Here is a 27,810-nt window from a genome sequence, read left to right as displayed (position 1 = left end):
AGATTCCTCTTGACTGCTTGGGTGGTTGCATGTGGAAGACCTAGAACCACAACATGACGCTACTGACTAACCATCTTGCTGTCACGCTCCCATTGCATGAACGACGATTATGATCGTTCTCGTTAGTACGCTATGCAAAATAATGTTCCTCAGGGATGTGTGGGTATGTTGTGCTGAGAAAGAACAACCAGCATAGATCTGAGAGTATAATGAATGAAACCGAGCAGAAGATGAAGCTCGGCTCCGTCGAAGACTCTGATCCAACTGCGGATTCTGTCAGTGCACCAGACCAATACCCATCAACAATGGATCCGAGCTATGGATTGCTAAAACCCCAATTTGCTAGTCCACGAAGCAGATTTCATTGAAATTGGATACTGTGTGCTTGGTGCTTCGAGATATGATTCATGAGGTCTCACCAAGAAAAGTAATACGTCGAAGGACAATCCCACTAGGGGATATTGATTGCATCGACGTCTCATTTGGGGTTCTTTAATGAACCATGAAATTCAACATGAACAGTCCGAAAAGGAGCTTTTATAGTGCTCCAAGCTCGTCTGATTGTCTGTTTGGCCGTGGGGAGAGGACCGTCATGGGGAAGAGAACCTGCGCCGCATCTTGAGTGATTTCCTTGTCTTTCAAGCACTAACAAGAATCAGGTCTGAGATGTAGGAGAACATGAAACCGGTGCTTAAAACGAAGTGTTTCAAGAGACCCATGGTTAGAAGTCCATTATTCTGTACAATCCAAAATATCATAACTATCAACACAGTACACTATCAACTCTCTAATATTTTTTTTTCACTTCATTTCTAAATAGCAACCCCCGGCTACCGCCCAATACCCCATTTCTTCCATTTCACCATGTAAGCTTCCCATGTACATAGTAGTGTATATCATCCCCAGAGTTAACGTTGTCTTTCATAATAATAATGATAATACCCAACTTCTACCAGATGTACAGCAAACCCACCCCTCGTAGAACTTCCTCGTTAAGTAACCGGTAAGTAAACCATGACAAGTAAGCTTTAGCTTACTAACAACTAGGGGTAAACTCTAAATAAAACCCGCAGTGTGTCAACAATATGTTGATAACTACACTAAGTAAACTTAATATGACATTTGACTTTCGAGCAAGGGAGGGGGAGAAAAGCCGCGTGGCGGGCCCGTGGAGATGACTCTGGTCTGGAGTACTTCCAACGTATGCGCTAATGTATGTATGTCTTCTTTCTCATTGGGTGTGAAGTTGGGGTCATTATGGTCACGCATTCTTTTTCATCTTGCCTATGCACCCACTACTACTTAAGTGTATGTATGTACCCCACGCATAGGGGGCCCGAGTACACGCGGCTAACTACGGGTGTTGGTGGATGAGGAGTATTCATATGCCCACCGCACAGCCACTACTATAATATAGTATGGACAGATGTTAGGATCATGCGCAGACAAACATCGTGGAGGGATATTTTATTTGCTGCGCATGAACGCCCGCTCAGATACCGACGTGGCTTTTTCCATCTATCACAAGAACATGCTGATCACTGCTGATCTGGAGAGAGTGCTGCACTCCGTAATCCCGCAGAATACACTGTAAAAAGAAGAAAGTGTAAGAGGGCAAGAATAAAGGCCTCCCATGTGGCTCCTGGTCAATCAGGTCTTGTCTGACGACTCGTTCGCCGATCCCACTCCTGCGGACGCTGGGTGATCTACGGCCTCGGTTCCTTGTGCGGTAGGTGCCGCAGGGATCTCGCTTGATCGGGCACCAGAGGTCAGCTCACTAACTTGGCGTTCTATACGCCGTCAGCACGAAACTCTAAGTACTTAAAAGGCTTTTTTTTTTCGAGGCTCTGTGCGCCTCAGGAGTAGTGGATGAAAGGATACGAAGGATAGTAAAGCAAAAAGGGAGGATGGGAAATCGCGCACCTAAATCGCGGATTCGCTGTCGGAGCATTTGGTTTTCGCGCGTCAGCATCGCTGCCTCCGCCTGGTAAAATGCGCTTTCATCCCTGCTTCCCCGCCGAGCTGGGCTCTCACCGGGGCCTGCACTCCAATCCGGTCCCTCTGACCCGCACGACGGCTCGGCCAGCGGTCGGAGATTGGGTGAAGCGGCTTGACTAGACGGGCGGGAGGGTCGCCGGCTGGACAAGGAGGAAGGCAATTGGGTTGACGCCCGACTGCTGGTTGTGGGGAGCGGGGGAATTGGGGGGAATGGGGTCAGCCGTTCCGCAGGACCAGAGTCATCCACCACGGCCTGCGAGTGTTGTTGTTGCTGTTGAAGGTGCTGTAGCTGAGCTTGCTGGCTTCGGATCATGTGTAAAAGACGGTTCTAGCCATGTTCAAGGAGCGTAGTTAGTGGCTATCTCTTACTCATGGTGGTGCGATAGCAACAAAGAATGCGCCGGGCAGTGACACAGTAATAGTTGGATCATACCACTTGTGCTTCTTGTTCTTGTTCTAGTTCCTGATGGAGCTCCCCCAGGGACGTCGCACGTTGATGATGCGGGTCCCCGGTGGCAACGGTCGGGTTCCCCCCGACATTACTGAGCGGACTAGAGGTGCGAAGCCCACTATGGCCAAAGGAAGACCGGTGGTGGTCGTGGGGGGTTGTGGTCGGTTCCCCGGGGGCCGAATCACTAGCGCTGTTATGGCCATTGTTCAGGATTGAGCTGGAACCGGTACGGGACCGGCGGCGTTCCGATCCTGACATGCTGGAGCGATGACTGTGAGAGGGCCGGTGAGGCAGATCAGTGGCAATGATGTTGCTATGATTATTTGCTGAACCGTTGTTCATATTGGGCAGGGCTGCAGAAGGAAAGTCTGGCTGAGTATGCTGTGACGATAAGGAATCGGATAAAGTCGGGGGCAGCCGACGTTGACGCGGGGAAGAAGTAGTGGACCAGGTCGGGGACAGAGAGTTGATATCGGGCGACATGACTTGGGGAAGCAGGTTAAAGGAGGCCGGCCAATGGATGACAGTGGGTCTGTTGACGAGGTAGGTCCAACTGGAAGGATCAAACCACCACTTTTTGCGAGAACCGTTAACTGAACAGTGTGTCTGTGAGCACTTGCTGCCACGGACTGGCTCAAACAATGGGTTGGTTGCAGTGGATTGCAGAGCTGGAGCCGGCGTGCCGCATTCCTGCACCTGAAGGCGGGGGATGACTGTACTAAGAAGGCGGTCAACCTTCAAACTGGTCAATGTCAGACTGACGCTTTGCTGACGGGATGATCACGGGATGCCTAGATTCGGCCTAGTTCTACGAGACACTGGATCCGGCATCAAAGTCGGTCTGGGCCGGGGAAAGCCTGGAGTCGCTTTTCCCTGGAAACGGTGTTGCAAGCCGGTCCGGGTTTCGGTCATCTCCCCGATACCACTTCGAACCCCCACGCACACGTGAACAGATCGATCTGAAAGTTTCGGCGAATTTTTCAGTGGTTGTCAGTGGATAAAAAGCCTAAGTGAGATCGCAGCACAATGCAATCGAACATTCTGTTGCCCCCTCCCCCTCTAAAGAATGCTTGCTGGGGCATGAGAGTCCCTGCAGAGAGAACCCGACTCACCGGGCTGTAGTTTGTACACTCAACAGTCGAATTTGTCTGCTTACCAGGGGATCATCCGCCACACCATCTTGGCGTCAAAGTCTTGACAAACCTTGAGAGTGGGAAGGCGGCACTATCCGACCATACAGAGCCACCAGGACAAATTGGCCTCGGTGCTAGGCTCTTGGTATAGTAGTAGTACTTTGTACTCCATGTCCCGACAATCGGACCCTTCCAGAGGGTACTACTGCTTCCTGGTTAAGTAGGCTGGAATCCTTCAACATTCCTGGTTCAATCAAATTTTACATAACAGCTGTAGCAACAGCCTATGGTTGATTGTTGCTTCGTATCGGTGCAGACTACCGAAGTTGTTTAGTGGCTTCATTGAAGATGACCTCGCCATCTCCACCTACGAGACACTAGCCAGGGGTCAATCCATTTATCCATGTGAGACCGGGAGGTTCGACCACCCTGTTGGTGGCGGAGTGGTCATCATGAATTTGTGTGTCAACAGTCCTAGTGGAAGTCTTGAGGCTTTGCTTGCTGAAAGCCTGTATATTACCGCTTGGCTTATGTGATGGCGCTCGATCGGCAACGGGTTTCGATACAGCCTTCTGGAAAGTAGGGACAACGTGATCATTTACTGCTTATTTCCCCCTACATGTTCAGATGCATTAGCATGACCACATCGACGACCATCGAAACAGTCAATGACGGTATTGAAGGAACACAAACCCCCAGGACTTGAATAAGCCGATGACACACTTGTAATACGTGAGAGAAAAAAAAGCATTGGGGGCGCCGATCGCCTTGGTCAGGGAAGGCTTGACGTCACCCCCGGCTACCCCGAGACCAGCTAATCCAACCCCGTGGGAAATTCGATGAGGGAAAACTGGGTCCAACATGGAAACCGCCTAAAAAGCGGAACACAGACCAATGCTGTGGCTTCCTGTTCTTACAGCCCGCCCTCCCCCCCGGACTCCAAAACCCGGACAGGAACACTAGCAGTATTTAGCGTATATCTTTTGTTGAAATTTTTTTTTTTCGTTCTCATGGTTGTCAGCTTTCATGACCCATCTGCTCGGGAGGCCACGCAGTCATGTACAGCGCCCATGGCCACCTGGAGACCCCGGCCCCTTGCGTGGGCACACTTTTGCGCCCGCATTATTGACAGGCTAGACCTTCTCGGCCTGTCCAGGGCACCTTTTCCATAAAATGTAGAGTCTGGCGCACAAAGTCTAAAGTGCAGTTTTCTCAACATAATTCGCAATCTCTCACCGTAGGAAGAAGTCCTCCCGCACCCGTGTCGTGGCAGGCTTCCCCGAAACGGGCATTCTAGAGACCGTAGTCCTATCGGCCCAGAACGGCTCCAGTGGGAGTAATGAATATCGACAACCACCGAAGTGGGGAAGCCGTGGTGGTCGCGCCGACCACTCCTGGCTCTGGAAACTCAACCGGTTTCCCCCAGAGGTCAGGCGATGAGTGATTAAGGAATGATGTTAAGGACGGAGTTAAGCACGATGGATCCGTCCATCAGCATCGCCCCAGAGCTATCTGGAAAATGACTGGCCGTGTCAGTGTGGCAAGTGGGCTCTTCGGAGTCTGGTTTAGGTGGTATGTAGTACCTACCACGCCGGTCCTGATTCGGCAGGCCAAATGCATCATCATTCGGCCCTAACCGTGTGCGGCCGGCTGCTTGGCCAAAGACGACCTACCGATACCCAACACCCCATCCGGGAAATATGCATCCAATCTCCCCTAATTTGAGTTATGCCAGTCCTGTCAAGAATTCATGCGAGTGCTATCATCATCATTACAAGCCACAGAGACCAGGCCTTAATAATGGTGAGTGGCAAAGTAGAAAGGGGGCAGAAGGCTGAAGTTGCAGCAAGAAAGAAAAAAGTGTAAATTGGACATGAAAGGCCAAAGTGAACTAATTCCCCATGCCCCGAGTCATCGGAGACGCCTGGACCGACTGAACTCTAAAAGTACAATCCCCGGCTCCTATTGGAGAGGAATGGGAAAACTGGTGGATTGATATAAAGCAGAGTCATTACTGCAGTGCTGCCCGTGCGATCCATGGGTGTTGCGGTAACATCACCCACTTCTTCCCCTGATGCGACTGGTTACTGGGATATAAGTACCGTGATAGAACCCCATCGCGGTTGCCTTTTCTGGGGTACTTTCCTGAAAAAGTAGTTTTGATACTAGTCCCAGGTAGGCCTGATCTCTTGCTCCAGTCCTCTTGCGCTCTTTCCTTTTCTGGCCTAACCCAATCACCGTCATCTGCTGCTTGTGATTACTTCTATTACTTCCTCCCTCTCCGCCCACTCCTGCTCTTTTTCTTCCTTCTCCTTCCTCCCTATACTTATTTTCCTGTCCTTCCCTTAACAAGAACTTCTCAGTGCTCCTTCCTCCCCTCCAGTGATTTGCTATTCCCATCATCACTTGCTCGCCTTGATTGCCTGGTCTTCTCTATCTTTATTCAGTCTGGGTCGGTTGTAAGTACATGCTATTCATACACCAATGTGACTATCGCATGATGGCGTGAACCTACAAGCATCTCTGCGTTTCATGCTTTGCTTTCTTTTCCCAATATTCTCACAGTTTACATTTCTTCCAAGCAAACACCATGCAGCGACTAATTCAGTACGTTACAGTGCGCATAATGGCTTCTCGCCCAGACAGAGACATGAGTAATCATGAAAAGATTCATGAGTCAGAAGCCTCATCTTCTACTCAAACCGACACCATTCTTGATCCAGCAACCGAAAAGGCTCTGGAACAGCAGCAAAAGTCTCAACCGCTTCCATCAGACCCCAACGCTGGAACTACTCTACACCAATTAGAGAATGCCGCGTCCGAAAAGGTCGAGCTGACTGAGGAAGACTGCTACGACCAACTCGGCTATGCCTTTCCCAGCTGGAAGAAATGGATGATCATTTCCGTAATCTTTCTTGTCCAAACATCAATGAACTTTAATACCAGTCTCTACTCCAACGCCCTCACCGGTATATCCGAAGAATTTGGAGTCAGCATGCAAGCTGCTCGGTGTGGTGCTATGATTTTCTTGGTTCTCTACGCCTTTGGTTGCGAGCTCTGGGCACCATGGAGTGAGGAACTGGGCCGGAAGCCGATTTTACAGCTCAGTCTGTTCCTTGTGAACATTTGGCAACTCCCCGTTGCTCTCGCCCCCAATTTTGCATCTATCATGGTAGGACGTGCTCTGGGAGGTCTTAGCTCAGCTGGTGGCTCAGTTACTCTGGGTATGATCGCGGACCTTTGGGAAGCCGATGACCAACAGTATGCTGTCGCCTGCGTGGTATTCTCTTCAGTGGGTGGCTCAGTGATTGGACCAGTTGTTGGAGGATTTGTGGAAGCATATCTGCCGTGGCGCTGGAACATCTGGATTCAGCTCATATTTGGGGGTTTCGTGCAGGTGGCGCACTTCCTTTTGGTCCCTGAGACCCGGACAACGATTATGATGGACCGTATCGCAAAGAAGCGAAGGGAAAGCGGCGAAGACCCCAATATTTATGGACCGAACGAGCTGGTCCCTTTCAGGGACCGCTTCTCGATGCACGAAGTCCTCATCACCTGGATCCGTCCCTTCAAGATGTTCTTGACGGAACCGATTGTCCTCACTCTATCTCTGCTGAGTGGTTTCAGTGATGCCCTGATCTTCATGTTCATTCAGTCGTTCAGCCTTGTGTACGACCAGTGGGGTTTCGGCACCGTGGAGCTAGGCCTGTCGTTCCTTCCCATTCTCGTGGGCTATTTTATCGCATGGGGCGCTTTCATACCCGTCATTAGAAGAAACATTGAGGAGCGGCGCAGGAAGCCTGACGATGAGCGGGCTCAGTACGAATCTCGACTTTGGTTCCTTCTTTATACTGCACCCTGCTTGCCTATTGGCTTGATTGGTTTTGCGTGGACCAGTTTGGGACCCCCTGTCCATTGGATTGGAAGCATGATATTCTCTGCCATCGTCGGTATTGCCAACTACAGCATCTACATGGCTACTATCGATTACATGATCTGCGCTTACGGACCGTACTCGGCTTCTGCAACGGGCGGCAACGGATGGTCTCGAGATTTCTTGGCTGGTGTTCTCACCATCCCTGCCACACCCTTCTTTGAGAGTAAGTAACATATTACCGTCACAGTTCATATGGGATTCTAACAGATGACTTTAGACATTGGCGGGAAATACCACCTGGAATACGCGTCTACCATCCTATGTGAGTCTTATTGATGTGCCCTGCCTCTGGGGATATGGGACACTAACGGCCTTTCCTCCAGTCTGTATCTCTTTCCTTCTGGTCATTGCAGTATACGTCATCTACTGGTACGGACCAACACTCCGCAAGCGGTCGCCATTTGCCCAGCAGCTGTCCGATGCGAGAGTCGAGCTTCAGACTCACGGGCGACGGCTGTCTAAGATTCCTTCCGGTTCAAGGGCAAATTCCTTTGCACGCTCGCAACAGAATCTGCGCATTCGTCATACGCTTGGGAGTCGTCCTGGCAGCTACATAGCATCCCGCCCAGCGTCGAACGTCAACTCCCGTGTCAACTCACGGAGAAACAGTCTTTCTCGCTGAGCTCTTATGCCGAATTCGTTACGCATGCGACATGAGCCGCTCGGATACATTTTTACGATGTCACTGAGACGATTAATGAGCGTTGATACCAATCATGGCCGATGCCTTTGCAGGTCATAAACGTTGTTTGCTTTACTCTTTACCATCCACGGACCTGTCCCTTATATATTCTGTCCGAAAACGGTTTGGCCTACAATACCCAATAGTATATGCGCAACAATCATTTTCAGTTCTAGGCAAGGCGCTGGCTCGGGAAGTAATGAGAGACGTATTAGCTTTGCTTCGCTTTTTGGAACGTGTACTAGTACTAGGTTAGCTTTCTACTGCTTGGGCTGTCTTGGTTAGCTGTTGCCATTTCTGGCTGGCTCAAACATGTAGCTATGAGCTTTTGCAGGCTCGGCCGTTCGCGGTCTCACCCTCGAAGAAATCCTAGATAGGGGTTTCTTTTTCATGGGACAATTAAGAAATAAAAAGATACCATTGGAAACCATTTAATATCTAAAGTATAAAATCCCATGAACCTATACCGGTCCCGCACGATCGCGACAGAGATAAGGATCGGTGGGATGCAACCAGACGGTGCAACCAAGCGGGAGCAGAACCATGGAGGACCGAGTCAAGCAGTACCGAACAGATTCAGATGGCGGTCATCTGCAATGACCGAATCATGCCGATGGTTGGAATGTGGGGACACCGACCTTGCATCTGGATCCGGACGGGAGCATCGGATTCGGCAGCCTCGGAATACCCTCCCCCGATCCCTGGGATGGATACCAAAAGCCAGCCATGGATGGATACCTCTTACAGCGCTTGGCTAACTGTCGACATGGTCTAGCTCGATGCTATCATCTTACCGGACCCGAGTGTAGTGAAACTGGTACTTCTGTGCTTTGCTTCTCGCCGTCTGAAAGATCAGACTCCTCACTGATTCTCATGCATTGATTGATGCAGGTACCATTGCGGGAGATCTACAGGCCCTTGGGGAATCACATGTTTCTGCCATCTGGAGTTTTGAAACATTCGTCGGCTTTTCTAGAATGAATCGATGTGGTGCCCCGTCGAAGGGTGGATGGGTCCTTCGGGTGGTATTGCCGAGGATGTAAGGGGATTGGTTGGCTTCTCAATATTGAATGACTCAAGGGATTTCAATGCTTTCTATGGCTCCCTTCATCTATGAGGGTGTTTAGGACTGGTCTTCCTTAAGCGAGAAATTCTTGATCAGAGAATTCTCGCGACGCTTGTTGGTCTTGACAAGAACGTACTGTATCTGGTCTCATCATGGTATATGCTTCAGGGTTTAGTGAACCAAACCCTGGCACTATGCTCGACAGCTAATTTTAGAGAAGTGCAGGAAGCAGGAGGCTGACTTGAGATAATCGATGTACCAAGCAGGGGGTTCATGTGGTCAGTATGAAACTATTCATCGACCGAGCGCATTGTGGCGAAAGAGCACTTCACGGCGGATGCAGGCCATTCGCTTGCCGCGGGAGATCGACCCGTCCGCAGCCACCCCCAGTCACGTGCCCCAGACGGTCAGTGGCCGCGGAGCGATGCTTAGTGAGAGCTGCTGCTGCGATAACTCGACGGCGCCAGCTATGCAGATAGTCTGATCTACCCTTCTCTACCACCGCTCAGCATGGACCACGTATCTAGGGCAATTCAGCAGCCCCGAGCGGTGGTCACTCGCCTCCAGCGTTACTACTTCCGCCGCAATTACCATCTACGACCCTCCTCTTCTCGCGTTATCCCTCCCTCCTCCCACCGCCTCGGACCTCGTGCTGCGGCGACCACTTTCAACACCTACACCTCCAACCTCCCCAACACCACCCCTTCATATCGGAGAGCTTTGCGCCGCCACGCCTCGACGATGGCGGACCCACAGTTTGCAGAGGGGACCAACCCCGAACAGGCGCGCCAGGGATTGCAGACGCTGCAGGAACAGGGATGGGTACTGGACGAGGATGGACAGGGCGTGAAGAAGACCTTCTATTTCAAGTCGTACTTCAAGGCGGTGGTATGTTGGCCTCCTCCTTCTCCTCCTCCTTCTCCCCCTGTTTTCCGCCCCTCCCTTCGATGTGTTAGATATGATATGGGCGCAAGCTGATCTGACCGATTTGGGATTTATTTGCAGAGCTTTGTCAACGTGGTCGCATCGCAGAGTTCGACCAAGAAGCACCATCCTACCATGACTGTGGTAAGTGTGACTCATCACAGAGAGAGAAAAAAAAAAAAGGGGGGGTGAAGTGAAATGGTTATGATTGAGGCTGATTTGGAATCATCATAGAGAATCGGATCGGTCGATATCCACTGGACTACCCACCATCCTCGGGGCTTAAGTGAGAAGGACTTGGAAATGGCGCAGCATTGCGACGAGGCAGCGGAGCTGATGGGGTCGGTGGAACAAGGACAGGGGAAAAAGTGCGCTCCGGGTCGAGACTAATCCCAATCCCCATTGTTGGATGGGAATGGGGGAATTGTGTGGCGTAAGGAGCTGAGGGGGAGATTCATGTTAATATTGAGTGTGATTGATTGGTATTTATTAGTGACTTGCCAGCGGAATATTCCCATGATAGCCAAATTGATTAAAATGATTGATTATCATCTGATTTAATTCTCAAACAATCAAAACAAGGGAGGGGAGGGAGGGGGGTGACCTCTTAGTCAGCGCTTATATTCCTCGTGGACAATAAACAAAAAAGGCGTAGTTCAACAACCAATCCAACCTAGTCAGTCAGTCAAGCTACTTTGTACTAAGTTAGTCAGAACTCTCAGCTGAGAAAAATGGCTGGAATGTGCCACTCTTGTGCCTGTTTTCGGGTCAGGCCATCCAACCAGATGCCGAGCCGATGTGTGAAGAATCAAAAAAAAAAACACAACCAACTCAACTTATACTACCGACATCTAATCTGACACGGACATCCTGTCACTCTGCAGGTAAGCATTTCTCCATTCGTCCATCCTTTCCCCCCTTCTCCAATGTTTTCAATTGATGTGTTCATCATCCGGAGAAAATTAAACACGACTAACCGAATTCCACCCCCTCTTGAGGCCTCTAGTTCGCTCATCAACCGACAACCGTTGCCCGGAAAGTGGGGACCGTAAGGTTTGGCTCAGTTCAGGGGCATCAACATGACTCTCCAATTTCATAATGGATTCTCTCCCCCGAGGGAGGAGTGGATATGTTGGGTTGGGTGATCAAGTTGGGTGGCGGGAGAGAGATGCAGGTCGCGCATTCACATCACATACTATCTGGTATGATTTTGTGCGAATCTATCCTACTCCATACGATCTCATCTCTCTCCCTCCCTCCTTCTCTCTCTCCAGCCCATCCCCAGCTCAGCCAATCCCCCTCCCCTCCACTCAGGGGGTTCGCTTGCGCGCGCAGACCGTTTCAGATCTGCTTGTCATCACCACTAGCCCTCTAGTCGCTGGCTAGGCCCGACGGGGCAGGTTCTATGGACGGGCAATCAATAATCTAATTTAATCCCAGAAACTTTGCGCTGCTGGCCTGCCTGGAGCCTGTTTCGTCTTGTTTCGCGTTGGTCCGTTTTTTTTCTTTGTCACACTTCCATCTCCTCCTTCTCTTTTCTCGTTCACACAATCACGCCTATACACATTACTACTACTACTACTACTTCTTCTTCTTCTTCTTCAATTCTTCTTCTCTCTTTCGCGCTCTGGGTCTTTTCGCAATCTATCAACTACGGGCCTCCACACTCCCAATTGCCGACTATGACGTGGGTTTGACTCCCAATCTCTTTCCCTGATTTGGTTGTCTGTTGATCCCACACGGCCACTTCGTCACTCCCTGTCGCGCACGCCCCAAGACCTTGAGTCCAATTCGTACTCGCCGTCCACCACGGATTCACGCTGGATGCAATATACCTCGTCTATCCAAGATCTCTCCTTTATAAACGACTTTTGCTGTGCCCTACACGGTCGGACATGATCTATGCTTGAGTTATCATCGTCAGCTTGCGATGACACTTTTCTTGTTTTCAAGCACCCTAATCTTTCCTTATCGATCAATGAAGCAGTCATTGTTAACACCATTCTTTTATCTATCCATTCGTTAATTATACCCAATCTTGCTGCGATCAATTGATGCGCGTGATTTTGTTTACTATATACCCATCCCAACCTTTTCTAGACAGCAGGCATTCCGACGTCCGCCTTCAGGACATACAGTGGAGGTCTGACTAAGGATGACGTTGGATATTCACTCCCCTCAACAATCGGTCAGCGAGCGCAGAGGCCAGCGATTGGCCCCTCTACAGACCAACTTCAGTCGCCCAACCGCACGTCCAGTGGAGGTTCCACCCGGCAGACCACAGCGTCCACGGCCCACGGACTTCCAGGGTGATGCGGAGACAGGTGAAAGAGTCCCATTGCAGGCCACACCAGTTAAGCGCCAAACATCCAAGTCCAGTCTGCGGAACATCTTCGGACGCGACAAGTCTTCCCGGAAACAACCCAGCGATGCTAAGCTCACGGGCATCGATGAATTGCAGCAGCAAAGCACACAACCTGCAACCGAAACAGCTCCGGTGATCCAATCACCCACAGCTGTTGCCACGCCGAAGACTACCGTTTCGACAGCTACACTCCCTACCTCGCCGATAACGACAGCATCTCAACGGTCCAGACTTCCCTCCAAGTCCCGTGCGAAAACAGGTGACGAGAAGCCTGCTGCGGGTGAGATAGGATGGAAACCACCACCACTCTTTCAGGCGTATCCACAGGCAATCAAGCATGACACTCTTCCTGTCCCCGCCATGTCGGTGGACTCCATCATGCGCATGCATGCCACCTCAAAGGCGAAAGCTGGTGCTCGTGAAGAAGAGCCTGCCAACGGAGAATCGGCGGAGGATGGCGCGGCTCGGAAGAAAAAGGAAGACAAGGAGAGGAAACGACACATGCGCACTCTCTCCGAAACAATGAATAAAGCAGACTGGACCCAAAAAGTCTATGTGCTGGCCACCGCTGGCTATATCTTACAATATTCCGGCTCCGGTAAATACGACAGGTTGCCAGAGAAGATGTTGCAGCTCGGTCCTCGAACTGTAGCCTTTGCTAGCGATGCGATTCCTGGGAAGCATTGGGTGCTGCAGGTATCACACACTGACGAGGACGGCACGGATTCGACTAAGCCCCCCCGATTTCGCTTTGGGTTTCATAGGTCTCCAGCTCGGCGGCTTGAGCGTTGCTTCCTTCTAGTGTTCGACCACCCCGAGGATATGAGCTCTTGGCTCCTGGCCGTCCGGGCTCAGATTGAAGCACGAGGAGGCAAGAAGTATGTTTCAGAAAAGACAGCCGACGATGGGGAAGAGCCCCAGCTTCAGACTAAGCCCAGTATCCGCCAAATGGTGACCAAAGATCCAAACCGGTTTTCTATGCTACTGAAACCTCAGCAGTCTGTATCTGAGGAAGACAAGGACACCGGTGTCAGCGTTAGCGACCAATCCCGTCGGAGCTCATACGTCTCTCTCAATCGCCGGTCGATAGTCATGCCCGCCGCATCAGACTCCCGCTCGGGCTCTATATCCACCACACATACCGAAATAACATCTCCTGTGAGCGGTACGGGACGATTCTACTCGTCTACTCCTAGCGCAAGTGTCCCCAATTCTCCACCCAACGGCGGTATGGTCGCAGCGTCTTTGGACGGCACAGCAAGTCCAAGCGTCAAAAGCTCAACGAAGCGTCGATCGTTGAATATATCGTCTCCATCAACGATCAAGACCGCCGCTGAGATGGCTGCAGAGATCCCACGGGCACAATCGACACAGCCGGATCCTGTGCTCCGCAGCACCTCGCCGCCCGCACCAAACTTCAGTGTGCCGTCTTTTAGCAAGAGATTCACTGCCCGATTTGGCCCACTCCAAGTCCCTCAGGTCTCTCAGCTTCCTACAGCCGTGGAGAACACAAGCAGCAAAAGTACAGTTGCTGCGCTTTCCGCGTTTCCTTCTCCACCCCAATCTCCAGGCAAGGTTCCGAACGGCTTCCTGCCGGAGGAGCCCAGCGAGGAGCAGCAACAACAACCGCAAGAGCCGGAGCCGCAACCAAAGAAGCCGTGGCCACTCCATGCAGGTCAGCCTAAACGACCGCCACTGCGCGTTTCCACTTCCCAAGACTCGCTAGCGGAAAATCAACGTATAGCGGATCCCAGAGGCAACCGTCTCTCTCGCATGCCTCGGAGCATACAACCCAACATGGCAGCCCCAGTGCCGCGGCCCACGACTGCAGTCGGCGGAGGGCCAAACATGTTGCACGTGGGTTCAGACACACGTCGTGATCAGCAACGGACCAGAGGGTCTGTTATGTACCAACCAGATCCAAATTCCCGTCTGCCTCCAGTAGCCATGGGTCGCCGGAAGAGCATGCCAGGGCTGATCGGACCGCCAGCTGCACCACCGCCTAACTGTCCACTACCTAAAATCCCATCCCCAGTCGACCCACAGTCGACCAACTGGGGTGATGCACCCGCCGACCTGCGACAGTGCATCTCGCCTCCCCCGCTCCAGACTATCCGGGAACAGCGCAAGAGCTCCGCACCAGTTCCCGCCGGCTATGGCATGCAAAGTCGAAGTGTGTCCCGGCAGTCCAGAATGCCGCAAATATAATCAACCAGCCTCTAATCACTCCTTACTATACATACATTCACCCATTCGCATGATGAACCCTGCATGCCTTGTACATGTTCATCCTATCCTATTCATACTCATTATGCTTCCACGTCGCCACGGCACGACTTCTTTCCGTCCGTCGACTTTGACAGTCGACGATGTCGATCATCGTATCATTACATAGCGATCCAGCGTTTTTCTATCTTCTACTCATTGTTCAGATATACACCCTCTTATTATACATCCTGATACCATTCGTGAATGTACTGGCACACATGTCGACTCTTACTATCTACTACCCACAGGCTACTACTATTACTACTCCTACTACTATTTCCTTTCATGTGTTACTCTTACCCAAAACGATAGACGTGGTGGCTCTCTGTTTTGTGTGATTCATTCGATATTTACTTTCTCAAGTTGTATTCTATTCTATTTTTTGATCATATACAGGCTGCTATACAGTGATTCCAGAGCGAATTTACTAGAGATTAATACAATATGGGATCTACTGTTCATGACTCCAACTGTCCAACTGCTTCTCTCTCCTTTCAGTTTGACCCAATTAATTAGCGATATAAACTATATTGAAATCCTTAATCAACTCACCTCTTCCCTGAACATTCTCCTTAAAGAAATCATCAAGTAATATTAGGAACTTGTCTAGCAATAAACACTCCTCTAAATCTCGATCCATCTACCTCTGGCAACTACGTAAATGATGTGATGTGCACACACACACACACACACAGCAAAAAGGGAAACGAAACGGCCCGGCCCGTTATTGGTGTCGAGAATCCCGAGAATCATCCGCCTTGGCTCCGAAGAGGGTATTATGTAATGGGTAGATTAGATGATGATGATGATGATCATGATCATGTTTTTTTTTTTTTCAACTTAGTGGAGATAATTGGAAGGAAAGAGGGGAATTAATATATGTACGGATTGTCTACTATGTCCCTGACTGGTAGATATAAGTGAGCGTGTGATAGTGTATACTATTTAGTAGTTTTTGGGTTGGTAGACGGTTAGTTACTATGCAGAACTTCTATGTATATGATTATTCAGTCACTGTCGGGATGGATGATGAGTAGTAGTAGTAGTAGTAGTAGTAGTAGTAGTAGCTCGCACTCTCTTCATTCTACTTGGCATGCGTTCAGAAGAGAAGATTCAACTATCACCACCACCACCACCACGACTACTACTACTACTACTACTACTACTACTACTACTACTACTACTACTACTACTACTACTACTACTACTACTACTACTACTACTACTACTACTACTACTACTACTACTACTACTACTACTACTACTACTATCTTCACTGAATATGCAGCGGAGGTTTTAGGAGTTTATATTATGAATTCCACGACAGTGTATCACTACGCGCATGCCGAGCATGCACATATGTTTTTGTGCTAAGAGTAGGAAATGATTCAATCATGTGCTAGCGAGCTGTAAACCCAAAACCCGAATACCCCTAACCTAACTAAGCAACAATGGAAACGGGAAAATGCGACCGAAGTGTAAAGCGAGGACGTGCAAGAGTTACCGTACAGAAATGAAAGGATAAGATGGGATATGATTAGAAGCAAGAGATTACCATGAAAGGTTGTATCTCCCACATGCGTAGGATGAAGGTTCAATGGATTTCCGCAGTCAATTGTATAGGATCAAGGTACATCGATTACTCTTCGGTGACTTCCTCCACGCGCGGCGCAAGGTCTCGCTTTACAGTGCTTGAAGTATCCGGGGCTGCTGTTGCTGTTGTGGTGGCGGATGGAGTGGATTGGGCTACGGCTTGAGGTTCCTCGCCTCCTGCGTTCTTGGACTTCTTGGACTTTTTCTTCTTGGTCTGAATATAAAGGTTAGAGAGTGTGTTTCTGTCTGCGGTGCCATGGTAGGTTAGCTTACCTCTTGCCAGCCCCACAGGGGCTTGAAACTGTCCACGAATCCGACATCTTCGAATAGGTTGGGGAACAGCCATAGACCAGGGGGAACCGCAATGACTGTGATGCAGAACAGAATAAGACGGAAAATGGACATAGCGAAGAACAATCCCAGCAGACCCATCATGCCCACACTCAGGTACCAGACACCTTGGCGCAGCATCATTGGCCACAGAGGGAAGAGCACCACTGCGAAGATTCCTGCTACTACAGCCGCGGCCATGACCTTCTGCTTCCACTGCGGACCTTCCCACAGCCAGACATAGTGCATCATAGGATCGGTTTCTTGGTGCTGCTCAATGCGCACCGTCCACAGTCCCTTGACACGGTTCTTGGACTTGCCGTGGTTGTGGCCCGCATGGGGGTCAACCTTAGTCACGCGCAGAGCAAGAAGGGATAGGGGAAGAAGCTTGAAGACGTTCTCTGCTGATGCGCGGTCGGTGACTGGAGGGAGAAGAGAGTTCTTTTTGGCAGCCGCCTTGGCGTAAGCTGGGGACTCGATGGCGCGGATGGCACGTTTCACTGGTATTTATGAGTATTTTCAAGGCACATATGATAATAAAAAGTAAATACCTTTGAACATCTCCTTCCGCTGCCCATCCATGATACATGTCCGTGTCTTTAGGTTCTGCGACCGCAGGAACGCAGCAACGGCGAGCGCCTTCGGATCAGGAGGGTTGTTAGGGTTCACAGGGACCTGCCGGGTCACCTGCTGGGGTTGGGGCTGTGGAGGTGCAGGCAGGTTCTGTCCTGGTTGGGCTGGCGATTGAGGAGGTGCTTGCCCTTGCGCTTGGGGCTGCTGGCCCTGCGCTTGGGCTTGAGCAGCTTGTCGTTGGGCCTCGACTTGTCTCTGGTGAGCGGCAAGAGCTCGCATTCTCAACTGAGTGACATATTGTTCGGTTGTCATTCCGTGCTTGGCTGCCTCTGCAGTGAGCTGTTCGCGCTGCTGTTTGGCAAATTCCTCGGGGGTCATTCCGCGCCTAGCAGCTTCGGCGGCGAACTGCTGTTGCATGGCCGCAATCTGCTGGGGTGACGGCTGGCCGGGCGCCGCCATGGTGAAGGAGTGTGTAGTTTTTTATATATAAAAACTAGAAGGGTTCCGGAAGAAAAGAAATGCAAGAGCGCACAGCGCAGTGACTTGCAGAAACCGAGTGGACGTTTCGGGTGGGCGATGGATGAGATGGCAGGAAGTTGGCGGGAGATGAAAAGGCCAGATGGTGTTCCAGTTGCCCTTCCACTTGCGCCGTCAGGGTCCCGGTCGCCGTCCACCGCCTTCTTCTCCGCACTCCGTTCTGCTTCCATTCACCCACTCGGCGCATCCATCTCCCCTCACGTTCATCATCTCCATTCACTATATCAGGCAACTCCACGCAGACTCCACTCCTTTTTGACTAATGTGATTCGAGTTCCGGTGTGCTGCCTGCAGTTCGCAGCCCCATGTCCTTGAGTTTCTCCTCAGATGTCGCCTTGAATGCAACGGAGGCGGCCGTCTTCCTGGTAAGTTGCGCGCAATAATGCGCAAATGCGCTTATACAGTAGGTTCATTCCGCTTACTGACATGTTCCAGAGCGAAAGAGATGTAGCTGGCCAGATTCCAATCAACTTTGTCAGCACATCCGCCGTATCACTCCGCGCGGCATGTTTTGGCGACAATGTCTACGACCGGGATGCAGCGGGCAAGTGCATCTCCAACTTACTAGTCATCGGATACCGCCGCTTTCTCGTCGACCTTTACTGGTCGTCTGACCAACGGGATTGGATGCTCTGCCCGCTGTCGCTCTCCCCGGATGTCCCCGTTGTGACTGTGTCGTCGATATCGCCTACTTCTTCGACAACGACAACTGCGACGAGTGGAATAACCGCAACGACGACCGCAACGACTACAACAACGACAACGAGCGAGACAACCAAAGCCACTGTCACTGCGGTAGCCAGATCGTCGGGTTCGGTCCTGTATGAAATGGGTCCGTACCGCTGTTCTTTGGATCTCGACCTGTCCGACCTGATCAATGTGTTCTGGGGTTTCTTCCAGGCGTATACCTCCGAGCTGACCGTGTATACGAGATACATCTCTCTTAATCTGCATGCGGCTGGGAGCGCGACTAGTCCCGACGAAGCAGCATCGACTGTGACTGGATCGCAACTTCCCACAGGCTCCGAATCTGTCAGCTATCTCTTCGATGAACATCTGTCTTCTTACATATACACGCCGTCAACCCTCGCTTCCGAGCGCGCCAACCTGAATCAATCATGGTATCAGGTCGAAGACGGCTACAAACCCATTATCGAGTACTTCACCATTTATGAGGACCCCAACGGCGACCAAAGTACCCCTGATGGCTGGCCATGCGTGAAGTACCTTCAACTAGCACAAGAGAAGCGCCTTCTCATTGACTACGGGACCATCGACTCCCAGCTACAAGACTACAACTTATCCTACATGAGTGACGTTATCTTTCCTTCCAAATATCTCACTTCAACGGTATCCGTATCTCTTGACTCCGACGGAAGCGTCGACACTGGCTGTTTCTATGATCCCGACGCGACCGCCGTATCCCAGGCCAACAACTCCTGGGCCATATCCGACTACATCCCTATACCAGAAGGCTTAAGCCAGACAATCGCAGCAATGTCCCTCGTGGCCTCGAACCTAACCGCATGCGGCCTCACCCCCACACTAAACGACACCCTCTTCAACAAAACCGCCGACACCGACCCCGAACCCTACACAGAGATCTCCCTCTCCAGCTCCTGGGCCTGGTCCGTCGGCCAACCCGCCAACGCCGACTCATCCTCCGCCAGCTTCAGCGCCACAGACCGCTGCGCCGTCATAGACCTAACAAACAGCGGCCACTGGCGTGCCATCAACTGCAGCCAAGTCCGCTACGCCGCATGTCGCGTGGGAAACAACCCTTTCACGTGGCAATTATCCTCAGCGCCATACACCTTCCGAGACGCCTACGATCACGGCTGTCCCGAGAACACCAGCTTTGCCATTCCACGCACCGGTCTCGAGAACACCTATCTGTACCAGTACCTGCTAACACGAACGGACGTTCTCGACCCAACGTCTGCAATTCCGAACAGGACCAAGGTCTGGTTAGATATGAATTGCATCGATGTGGAGTCTTGTTGGGTAACGGGGGGTCCTGATCAGGAGTGTCCGTATGCGTCGGATCCGCAGCAGCTGGAGAGACGGACGGTCTTGGTGGCTGCTATTACTGGGATTGTGATTTGTATTATTGCTGCTTTGACGTTGTTTGTAAAATGTAATGCCAACCGGCGCAATTCGAGGAGGAATAAGAGGGTGATCAAGGGATGGGAATATGAAGGGGTGCCTTCGTAGTTTGGTATTGTGGTTGTTCATTGTATGTTTGTGTATTATAGCTGTATATAGTCTCCGAATTCGGAAAAATCATAAGATACTAGTAATATGAAACATTGCAATATTCTTTGAATGGTATTGCTAGTAAGCTACTACGTGATTGTCTACAGTAAAAACAGTGGGGAGTATCACCAATAAAACAAACATAAAATCACATCAGTTATCGTCAGAAGATCCTCATGTCCAACATGTGCAAACCATATCCATATGCCTCATAAATTCAATGAAAGAAGACGCATCGCGTCTTGAAATAGTCGTAGATGCTTTTTCCTTTTTTCTTATGCGTGTTCCACTCCGAGCATATCAGTGCTATAGACCCGCAAAGCGAGCCCATCCGGCTGCTCGGATAGGGGTTGTGTTCTCATTTTTTGGTTTGGTAGTCTCGACACGGCCCTCTTCCGCAATCTTGCCGCTGACGTCCCGCCGTCTTCCCACTCCCAATCCGGCGATGTAGTTTCCATACGACAATGAAGAGTTGGCGTGGGTGGCATCAGCTCCTGAGTTACTGACGACGCGACCTTTGCGATCACCGTCGATAGTCACCGGGTCTGCAGAGGGAATGCCAAGGCCATTGAGGTCACCATCGTCATGCTGCTTAAGTGCGCCGTAGGCGTTGAACTTCTGGCTTTTCTTGATGCTGAGCTTGTTATTCTTTGGAGTGAGCTTCGACTGGTCGCGGCTGACTTTTCGTGGGGTGTCAAGTCCGAATTGGTCCGGGAGTTCTCCATAGAAACTTCCTTTCTTCTGCAGACTATCAAGAAGCGGCTCGTCGGCAGGAGGCTTGGGAGAAAGATTGGGTATGTCAGTAAGGGCCATACGCCCATTGCTTGGTGTGCGATTCTGGACGATGTCCGGCTTCGGCAGGGGAGAGGGCGGGTTCAGTGCCAATGGATTGACCTTCAGGGAGTTTCTCGTGTCTTCGTCGAGCTCTTCGTGGTCTTGGAAGATGTCAATCCGGTGGTCGCCAAGGTCTTGCTCTGCATTATCGTAAAATCCGCTTCGGTAAAGAATGTCATGAACGTCATCATCGTTTCCATAGTATTCATTCGCCGCAACCGACTCGTACTCCCCGCGCTTATTCTCGCTGATGGCTTCACCTATATTCAAACCATATCGCTGTGGACTGAACCAATCCATAACACCGCCCTTTGATGAGGCTGGGGTTTCGGCACGGCTGTATACAGAGGACGGGTCGCGAGGAGCCGGGTGTTCGTCTTTAGCCTCCTCCACGGGAGTTGTAGACCGAGACGGATAGACAATCCAATTCTCTGAGGCAGGGCTCACACATTGCGATCTGTTGGGAAGATCGGGAGATGGCTCGCGAACCGGCGCGCCACGCGGAATTGATGTAGTTGCCCTGGTAAAGATATCTGGGTTCTCGATAGGCGACGCGATAGTTGTAGCATCATCTATATCGTTTGGCTGATGGAAAGGTAGATGTGGGATGGTGTCGATGCGTGATGGGCGATGGAAAGAGCGAGTAGGCTGCGGCGGCGTTCTGTCTGTGAAAGTAGGGGGGAATCGACTATAGTCGTCGTTGAAGGATGGATTACTGCGAGTCTCCATGAAAGGCACACTTCGTGGAACACCGATCAGTGGATCTTCACTAGAAATATTGTCCGAGCCCAAGGTAGATTTGCTGGCACGCTTTTCAATTATCTCGGACTTGGTCCGTGAGAATGGACGTGCAGTCAAGTTGTCTTCTAGCGGGTTCATATCTGGGGGTAGCCGGGTGATCTTCCGGAAGATGGTACCCAAGAATATGGAGATTCCAAAGGATATCGCATGAAGTGCACCGTTGATTATACCCAGCAAGAACGTAGTCTCTGCGATCTTGGTTGTAGTCTCAACATTAGAACCTAGCATTGTGGTCCAGTCGTATGCGTTGTTGGTATATTGCCCGTAACCTAGGTAGGCTGCGAAAACGTAGAAGGGGATCAGGCCTAGATCGAATGTTGCGGCAAAGAACATGTAGCTAGCCTGCGACCCTGGAGGCCTTGTGATCGAAGAGCGACTCAAAGTATATATGCCGTAGAGAGTGTGCAGTATTGCGACAGCTGGCTTGAAGGGAGTTAGGTTCTAGCTCAACGTCACATAACCTGGCCGCATCACTTACCCCGACTCTGACAATCCAGATCACGGTTATTGCGGCATTCTTGATAACGATCGAACAGAACAGGGATCCGATAGCTCCGGCAAGAGCGAGTATGCGCAGTCCAAGCTGCACCTTGCGACCATAGACCACGCGCCCCTTTGTTTTTGGACTCATTGGCGTCCATCGCGGTTTGGCGCTAGGCGTGTTGCATTGCTTGCATAGATTATTAGTACGCGAATGTTGTCCAATTGAGGTTCGTGAATAAGCCGCAAAGCACATACCACATCAGGAAGGGTATTGGCATGATCAACCAATGGTCCTTTTAACTCAGGCTTTGGCTCCGGTCGAGTCCAGCTCGCTTGTGTCACAGCCTTCGGGTTGAAGGGAGGCTCGGGCGAACCGTAGAACCGGTTGGACGAAGCGTAACCATAAAGGAATGAAGAGTCGTGATTGTCGCCCATGATCGCTATGGTGAAAGCCTCAATCTAATATCGAAGGCTTGACCCACGCGACGAGCGGGGGAAAGGAATGTGCACAGACGAGTTGTTAAGCTTAAAGAAAGAATGTCGGATTAGACAGCTATCTAGATATAGATAGCCGGACGGTTCTGTGGTGACAGATACCACGGAAAGAGAGGTACGAACCGTGGGACGGGTGGAGTGACAGAAGATGGAGACGAAGCAGCAGCGACAGCAAGAAAGCAGCAGCAGCACATGCACTCATCCACCGTGCATCTGCCGGAGACTACTGGCTTTCCATCCACGGGTTGATCGGGAGGATCGTCAACACGCGATTGTCGGCGCGGCAACCAGCCTTGATAAGAGTCACGTGTTGGACCCTCTTATGTCATCGCGCCTCGGAGTTAACTCTCTCCTCCGGTCCGACGGCTTTGCTTCTTTCCTCACACCTCGTTTTGCTGCACAATGAATGTTCAGCGTGCTCCCTATATATGTGGCCATTGCACGGCGCGGATTACCCGCGTGTCTGTGCGCCATTCTCAGCGCCAGACCTTCTCACGATTGACAGCTCAATCGCGTCAGTACAGCCAGGTTATTCAGAATGAGCGGCCTTTCCGCGTGGCCGTGGTAGGGTCAGGCCCGGCAGGCTTCTATGCGGCTTATCGACTCCTCTCCAAGGTAGACAATGCCTCGGTAGACATGTACGAGAAGCTTCCGGTGCCATTTGGTCTTGCGCGATACGGTGTTGCCCCTGATCACCCAGAAGTCAAGGTAAGACCGCTATGCTATGAGTCAGAAGACGTGGACAATCAAGCTCACACTATCCGGCCTCTAGAATTGCGAAGAGAAGTTCACCGAAGTCGCAGCATCTCCGCGCTTCAACTTCATCGGCAATGTTGAACTAGGCGAAACCCTCCCCCTCAGCTCTCTCAAGCCACACTACGATGCCATCCTGTTCGCATACGGTGCCCCGAAGGACAAGGAACTGGGAATACCTGGTGAAAAGGCAATCCGCAACGTCTACTCGGCTCGGGAATTTGTCGGGTGGTACAATGGCCTTCCGGAACACCGTGATCTTGCCCCGGACCTGACTGCCGGTGAAGACGCCGTGATCATCGGACAAGGAAACGTGGCCCTGGATGTGGCCAGAATCTTGTTGTCGGATGTGAATACCCTGCGGAAGACGGATATTGCCGAATATGCTATTGAGGAGCTGTCAAAGAGTAAAGTCAAGCGTGTCCGGGTAGTTGGCCGCAGAGGACCGATGCAGGTACGGGTTATTGACCCGAGTACTACTCCTATCACATGCTTACATATCTCCGGCTTCAGGCTGCATTCACCATCAAAGAACTCCGCGAACTGCTCCAACTACCAGGTGTAGCATTCGACCCAGTCCCGAAGAATCTCTTTCCCCCGGAAGACGTCATGACCGCTCTTCCAAGAGCCCAGAAACGACTCATCCAACTCCTCGCAAAAGGATCAACCAACGACCCCACCACCTCCGCCAAATCCTGGTCCCTTGACTTCCTCCTCTCTCCCGAATGTCTACATTGGTCCCCCGTCCACCCCTACCGCCTCTCCCACGTAAGATTCGCCCGCAACGAGCTCGACCCCTCCGATCCCTTCCTCCCCAGCGCCAAAGTGACACCCAAGTACCTATCCAGCGGCAAGCGCGCAGAGGTCAACATCCCCGCCAACACCTTCTTCCGCAGTGTCGGCTATAAGTCCCTTCCACTACCCGGACTAGAAGACCTAGGTATCCAGTTCGACGAACGCCGCGGGGTGATTCCCAACGACGGCTTCGGGAGAATTACCACCCCAGCCAACACCGGCGACAAGGAACAGCTCCCCGACGGATCATTGATCTCGCATCTGCCGGGTCTTTACTGCGCTGGCTGGGTCAAGCGTGGCCCTACAGGCGTCATTGCTACGACGATGATGGATGCGTTTAGTACGGCTGATGCTATTGCTGCTGATGTGGCTGGTCAGGATGGTAAAGCGTCATTGTTGAACTCGCCGGGTTATAGCTCTGGACTTGGTTGGGAGGGTGTCCGTCCTGAAGCTGAGAAGCGGGGTTTGAGGGCTACGTCGTGGGCGGACTGGGAACGCATTGATCGTGCAGAACGGGAGCGTGGACAGGAGAAGGGTAAAATTCGGGATAAGTTTGGGAGGGTGGAGGAGATGCTTGAGGTATTGGGGTGATGTTGTAGCATGAACGTGTGTATATATAGACAATGATGTACAGTAGAAATGACCTTAGAATCTCTCAATTCAATTACAGAAACTTCTGTAGTTATGCTCATCGATCACTATGTTGACATGTATGTATGTACGTATGCTGACGCTCCGTATTATGTTATTAACAGTAGGTAAGATAAAGGAAAGTATCCCAAAAAAGCGTATCAATCGTAACCCCGAAATCATATCCCATCGTAGCCAATCCCCGCAATACCCGATATCATCTCCCAAGCACAATGCTCAATAATTTGGCGTTCATTTGCACTGGCTGACATCCACCTCGGTGTAGGTAGCGTCAATACGACCCAGGTTCTGGGCCTGGTTGCCAGTGAGTTGGTTCATGGCATCCAGGCCGATGTTGAAGCCACCAGGTGCGGCGTCAATGGCCAAAATGTTGACTGTCTGGCCGTTGTACGTCAAGGCGTAGCATTTGCCGCAGTTGGGAGAGTTCCAGCCTGGAATAGTAGGAGCGCCTCCGATTCTGGGGAAGCCCGGAAGAGAGCCGAAGGTGGTGTAGCCCTTGCTGATCATGCCATTGGTACCGTCCGAGCAGGAGACGGTGGTCAATGAAGTTCCAGAGACATCGTAGACAGTGTCGTAGGAGACAGAAACTGTGGTGCCAGCCGCTTCAGCAGCTTCCACTGGTGCGGCCAGGGCCGAGGAGCAGAGAGCGAGGAGAGATGTGATGGTGGTGAAGGTCTTCATTGTGGTAGATGAGTGGTGGTGATATGATACTAGTGAGATATGGATGAGATTGTGTATGGTAGTAGTGGTTTGTTCTTGAGTGTAGAATAGATGCTTGATCTGGGATGAAGAGGAGAATCTCTGGGGTTTGTCAAGCTACTTATATCTTTTCTTTCCCCTCTTTCTCTTCACTTGAAGTTGCAGTAGCGGTGAAATGGCAATGAGTATTCCCGGGAGGCCTTGCCTACCCAAGGCGGCCAAGGCTCCATACTGTGGCATAGAAACGGGAGGCCTGATGCCCTGAATAGAAACATAGTCACTGACATCACATCTGTTTGCTATACGAGGCCATTGAGGGGTATAGATCTGCGAAGCACAAGCCCGAAGTGAGACATTCCTCCCATCAATGGCGGGCAACACTGCATCGATAGCGAGCGGAGAGAGACATGCGGGGGCGCAGTATTCGCGCCGTGAAGCGTCCGAGCCAATAAGAGATGGCACGGCTAGACCCTGAATGAGACATACAGCCTTAGAGCCTTGTCATCTGTCCGGGACCTCCGGCTGGGAGGAGACGGGTGACTTGTCCTGTGCAGATAGTCGGTTCAAAGACAAAGGTCCTATTCATAGTACCCAAGTGGCACGACTATGCCTCGGACACGTCGGGGTCATGCAACAGCCCGCCAAGCGACGCATTTTGAAGCCCGCAGTTTACCGGCCACCAGCCGAAGTTCCCTATCGGGCATTAGCGAAAACCAGCATCCGGTGCGTTCGAAATATGTGAAATGTGGCTTCCAGCATATGCGAGCGTTGCTTGGAACCCTGCAGCATCCGAACTGGCTACAATGTTCTAAAATCAGACCTTCTCCAACTACTAATGAAATAGAAGGTTCACGAACCACGCGCATTAAATGGGGCATTCGTATGCCAAGACAGAGAGGCTCCCAGAAAGAATGTCTAGCCCTGGAGTCAAGAGTAGCTTGTTGTCGATCAATCCTTCCGGATCCGAAAATCGGAACACAGGCCTGTGAGCTTTCCGGTATGTATACACAGGTTGGCTAATGCTTTCTCGAAGTGGAAGAATAGACACACGTTCCGTTGCTTGGGCGAGGCTAAGGTCTAAACATTTAGTATTAATTTGAGACTAAGACCTTATGAGGCCGCTCTCGGCTAATATTCAACAAAGCTCTTGCCGATACGACGAGGTCTCAGCCACGAGTGTTTAAGTTCCTTTCGATGCTTTCATGGGCCGAGACAGCAATTGGGCGACTCATCCGCATGGCCGAATGATGAAAGCTGCCAACTTACCCAAGTCGTACCAAGTCAACGGCAGATCCCAAGTGACTGATGTAGATCCCTGACGACTACCGCATACAGTCCCTCAGTGTTTGCGTTCAGATGCCAGGCCCGAATACCTACGATGTCTCAGACGGAAGGTCAATTCAAGCATAGTAGTTTATAGATACTACCATGGTGAGAGGTACCATTGTGCACGAACCATGGTTCTAAGATTGTGCTAGGAGTTGGCCGGACAGTACCTTCCATCAGCCTTTGCAGCACGGCCATTCCAGAACCGTCGAAAGGCCTTGAATGAGCTCATCAGATTAGCGTGCCCATTCAGCTATACCCCGCTGCTGTCCTTGGTTCGAATCACTAAGTCATATCGAATCTATGGGATCGGCATCTTAGCAACATGAATCGACAAGAATAAGCTTTCGGCCACTCTTACCCAATGCTCGTTCTCTCCTGAAAATCTTCACCCAGCAACGGGGTACAGCTGCAGATTATTTCTTTTTCTCGGCCGTTCTTCAATCAGTGCCGTGGAGATCTTGATTTAGCCAGGAACAGCTCAAGGTGTGTCCATGCTCCGAAAATCATCTTCCTGATAAACTTCTAGGTGGGTGCGAATAACTGGAGGGCAATATTGCAACTATGGAGCCAAGCTGAACAATTGGTACCGAAGAGCGGGAGGTGGAGATGAAGGACCATTCGTAAGCTTGTGATTGTTGCTATTACCAGCAATAATGTGCGAGCGAGGCTGGAAGTAATAATCAGAAGCTGAATGGTGATGAGGCTCATTACTGCTCAGGTGACTTCCAAAAGGAGTCAATGCTCGACTTCTCTTCCTCCATGCTTTAACTTCCATGCCAGCTTCCTCATCTTCCACAGTTGCACAACTTCACTGATTCTCTACGGTTTATGTGCAATTGGAAACTCCACAAAGCACG

The 27,810-nt window shown here is 51.1% G+C and overlaps 9 protein-coding genes across 9 annotated transcripts; 5 read left to right on the top strand and 4 right to left on the bottom strand.

Moving 5' to 3' along the window:
* Positions 1-1,622: 1,622 nt before the first annotated feature.
* On the bottom strand, positions 1,623-3,056 carry BO87DRAFT_105430 (uncharacterized protein). Its single transcript, XM_025617819.1, has 3 exons — positions 2,432-3,056; positions 1,924-2,326; positions 1,623-1,790 (listed from the first exon to the last, which is right to left on the bottom strand). Exons 1-3 carry the CDS (start codon positions 2,930-2,932, stop codon positions 1,651-1,653), a joined length of 1,044 nt encoding a protein of 347 aa, XP_025478127.1. The 5' UTR covers positions 2,933-3,056; the 3' UTR covers positions 1,623-1,650.
* A 3,023-nt stretch (positions 3,057-6,079) lies between these two features.
* BO87DRAFT_105305 (putative MFS multidrug transporter) lies at positions 6,080-8,399 on the top strand. Its single transcript, XM_025617818.1, has 3 exons — positions 6,080-7,682; positions 7,737-7,781; positions 7,843-8,399. Exons 1-3 carry the CDS (start codon positions 6,173-6,175, stop codon positions 8,139-8,141), a joined length of 1,854 nt encoding a protein of 617 aa, XP_025478126.1. The 5' UTR covers positions 6,080-6,172; the 3' UTR covers positions 8,142-8,399.
* A 1,340-nt stretch (positions 8,400-9,739) lies between these two features.
* Positions 9,740-10,708, top strand: BO87DRAFT_378135 (4a-hydroxytetrahydrobiopterin dehydratase). The gene is made up of 3 exons (XM_025623736.1): positions 9,740-10,155; positions 10,273-10,335; positions 10,426-10,708. The coding sequence occupies exons 1-3, from the start codon at positions 9,778-9,780 to the stop codon at positions 10,579-10,581; spliced, it is 597 nt and encodes a 198-aa protein (XP_025478125.1). The 5' UTR covers positions 9,740-9,777; the 3' UTR covers positions 10,582-10,708.
* Positions 10,709-11,962: 1,254 nt separating this feature from the next.
* On the top strand, positions 11,963-14,845 carry BO87DRAFT_105292 (peptidase family M20/M25/M40 protein). Its single transcript, XM_025617817.1, has one exon. It carries the CDS (start codon positions 12,347-12,349, stop codon positions 14,762-14,764), a length of 2,418 nt encoding a protein of 805 aa, XP_025478124.1. The 5' UTR covers positions 11,963-12,346; the 3' UTR covers positions 14,765-14,845.
* A 1,485-nt stretch (positions 14,846-16,330) lies between these two features.
* Positions 16,331-17,779, bottom strand: BO87DRAFT_440179 (Sec62 family protein translocation protein; the record flags this gene model as incomplete). The annotated part of the gene is made up of 3 exons (XM_025627956.1): positions 16,331-16,631; positions 16,691-17,247; positions 17,299-17,779. The coding sequence occupies 3 exons, from the start codon at positions 17,777-17,779 to the stop codon at positions 16,464-16,466; spliced, it is 1,206 nt and encodes a 401-aa protein (XP_025478123.1). The 3' UTR covers positions 16,331-16,463.
* Positions 17,780-18,059: 280 nt separating this feature from the next.
* On the top strand, positions 18,060-20,149 carry BO87DRAFT_378132 (Lectin C-type domain protein). The gene is made up of 2 exons (XM_025623735.1): positions 18,060-18,222; positions 18,293-20,149. The coding sequence occupies exons 1-2, from the start codon at positions 18,163-18,165 to the stop codon at positions 20,069-20,071; spliced, it is 1,839 nt and encodes a 612-aa protein (XP_025478122.1). The 5' UTR covers positions 18,060-18,162; the 3' UTR covers positions 20,072-20,149.
* A 45-nt stretch (positions 20,150-20,194) lies between these two features.
* Positions 20,195-22,853, bottom strand: BO87DRAFT_408107 (uncharacterized protein). The gene is made up of 3 exons (XM_025626123.1): positions 22,487-22,853; positions 22,227-22,418; positions 20,195-22,171 (listed from the first exon to the last, which is right to left on the bottom strand). Exons 1-3 carry the CDS (start codon positions 22,664-22,666, stop codon positions 20,420-20,422), a joined length of 2,124 nt encoding a protein of 707 aa, XP_025478121.1. The 5' UTR covers positions 22,667-22,853; the 3' UTR covers positions 20,195-20,419.
* A 252-nt stretch (positions 22,854-23,105) lies between these two features.
* Positions 23,106-24,918, top strand: BO87DRAFT_378130 (NADPH-adrenodoxin reductase). The gene is made up of 3 exons (XM_025623734.1): positions 23,106-23,434; positions 23,499-23,933; positions 23,993-24,918. The coding sequence occupies exons 1-3, from the start codon at positions 23,129-23,131 to the stop codon at positions 24,863-24,865; spliced, it is 1,614 nt and encodes a 537-aa protein (XP_025478120.1). The 5' UTR covers positions 23,106-23,128; the 3' UTR covers positions 24,866-24,918.
* Positions 24,919-25,010: 92 nt separating this feature from the next.
* aspf13 (allergenic cerato-platanin Asp F13) lies at positions 25,011-25,973 on the bottom strand. Its single transcript, XM_025617815.1, has 2 exons — positions 25,746-25,973; positions 25,011-25,635 (listed from the first exon to the last, which is right to left on the bottom strand). Exon 2 carries the CDS (start codon positions 25,604-25,606, stop codon positions 25,157-25,159), a length of 450 nt encoding a protein of 149 aa, XP_025478119.1. The 5' UTR covers positions 25,607-25,635; positions 25,746-25,973; the 3' UTR covers positions 25,011-25,156.
* Between the last annotated feature and the right edge of the window lie 1,837 nt (positions 25,974-27,810).

The sequence above is a fragment of the Aspergillus neoniger genome (assembly GCF_003184625.1).
Source record: "Aspergillus neoniger CBS 115656 unplaced genomic scaffold BO87scaffold_23, whole genome shotgun sequence".
In the NCBI taxonomy this organism is placed as follows: Eukaryota; Fungi; Ascomycota; class Eurotiomycetes; order Eurotiales; family Aspergillaceae; genus Aspergillus; species Aspergillus neoniger.
The sequence above is the reverse complement of the archived record's forward strand: the minus strand, read 5'-3'. Positions and strand labels throughout refer to the sequence as shown.

Excerpts from the sequence above, each read along its gene's own strand:
- BO87DRAFT_105430 (XM_025617819.1), bottom strand. The coding sequence starts at position 2,932 with ATGTCGCCCGATATCAACTCTCTGTCCCCGACCTGGTCCACTACTTCT. Across the intron at positions 2,327-2,431 it reads AAGAACAAGAAGCACAAGTG|AACCGTCTTTTACACATGAT; the intron begins GTATGATCCAAC and ends GAACATGGCTAG. Across the intron at positions 1,791-1,923 it reads ACAGCGAATCCGCGATTTAG|AACGCCAAGTTAGTGAGCTG; the intron begins GTGCGCGATTTC and ends GACGGCGTATAG.
- BO87DRAFT_105292 (XM_025617817.1), top strand. The coding sequence starts at position 12,347 with ATGACGTTGGATATTCACTCCCCTCAACAATCGGTCAGCGAGCGCAGA.
- BO87DRAFT_378132 (XM_025623735.1), top strand. The coding sequence starts at position 18,163 with ATGTCCTTGAGTTTCTCCTCAGATGTCGCCTTGAATGCAACGGAGGCG. Across the intron at positions 18,223-18,292 it reads CGGAGGCGGCCGTCTTCCTG|AGCGAAAGAGATGTAGCTGG; the intron begins GTAAGTTGCGCG and ends GACATGTTCCAG.
- BO87DRAFT_408107 (XM_025626123.1), bottom strand. The coding sequence starts at position 22,666 with ATGGGCGACAATCACGACTCTTCATTCCTTTATGGTTACGCTTCGTCC. Across the intron at positions 22,419-22,486 it reads CCAATACCCTTCCTGATGTG|CAATGCAACACGCCTAGCGC; the intron begins GTATGTGCTTTG and ends AATCTATGCAAG. Across the intron at positions 22,172-22,226 it reads TCTGGATTGTCAGAGTCGGG|CCAGCTGTCGCAATACTGCA; the intron begins GTAAGTGATGCG and ends ACTCCCTTCAAG.
- BO87DRAFT_105305 (XM_025617818.1), top strand. The coding sequence starts at position 6,173 with ATGCAGCGACTAATTCAGTACGTTACAGTGCGCATAATGGCTTCTCGC. Across the intron at positions 7,683-7,736 it reads TGCCACACCCTTCTTTGAGA|ACATTGGCGGGAAATACCAC; the intron begins GTAAGTAACATA and ends AGATGACTTTAG. Across the intron at positions 7,782-7,842 it reads ATACGCGTCTACCATCCTAT|TCTGTATCTCTTTCCTTCTG; the intron begins GTGAGTCTTATT and ends CCTTTCCTCCAG.
- aspf13 (XM_025617815.1), bottom strand. The coding sequence starts at position 25,606 with ATGAAGACCTTCACCACCATCACATCTCTCCTCGCTCTCTGCTCCTCG.
- BO87DRAFT_378130 (XM_025623734.1), top strand. The coding sequence starts at position 23,129 with ATGAATGTTCAGCGTGCTCCCTATATATGTGGCCATTGCACGGCGCGG. Across the intron at positions 23,435-23,498 it reads CTGATCACCCAGAAGTCAAG|AATTGCGAAGAGAAGTTCAC; the intron begins GTAAGACCGCTA and ends TCCGGCCTCTAG. Across the intron at positions 23,934-23,992 it reads GCCGCAGAGGACCGATGCAG|GCTGCATTCACCATCAAAGA; the intron begins GTACGGGTTATT and ends CTCCGGCTTCAG.
- BO87DRAFT_378135 (XM_025623736.1), top strand. The coding sequence starts at position 9,778 with ATGGACCACGTATCTAGGGCAATTCAGCAGCCCCGAGCGGTGGTCACT. Across the intron at positions 10,156-10,272 it reads AGTCGTACTTCAAGGCGGTG|AGCTTTGTCAACGTGGTCGC; the intron begins GTATGTTGGCCT and ends ATTTATTTGCAG. Across the intron at positions 10,336-10,425 it reads ACCATCCTACCATGACTGTG|AGAATCGGATCGGTCGATAT; the intron begins GTAAGTGTGACT and ends GAATCATCATAG.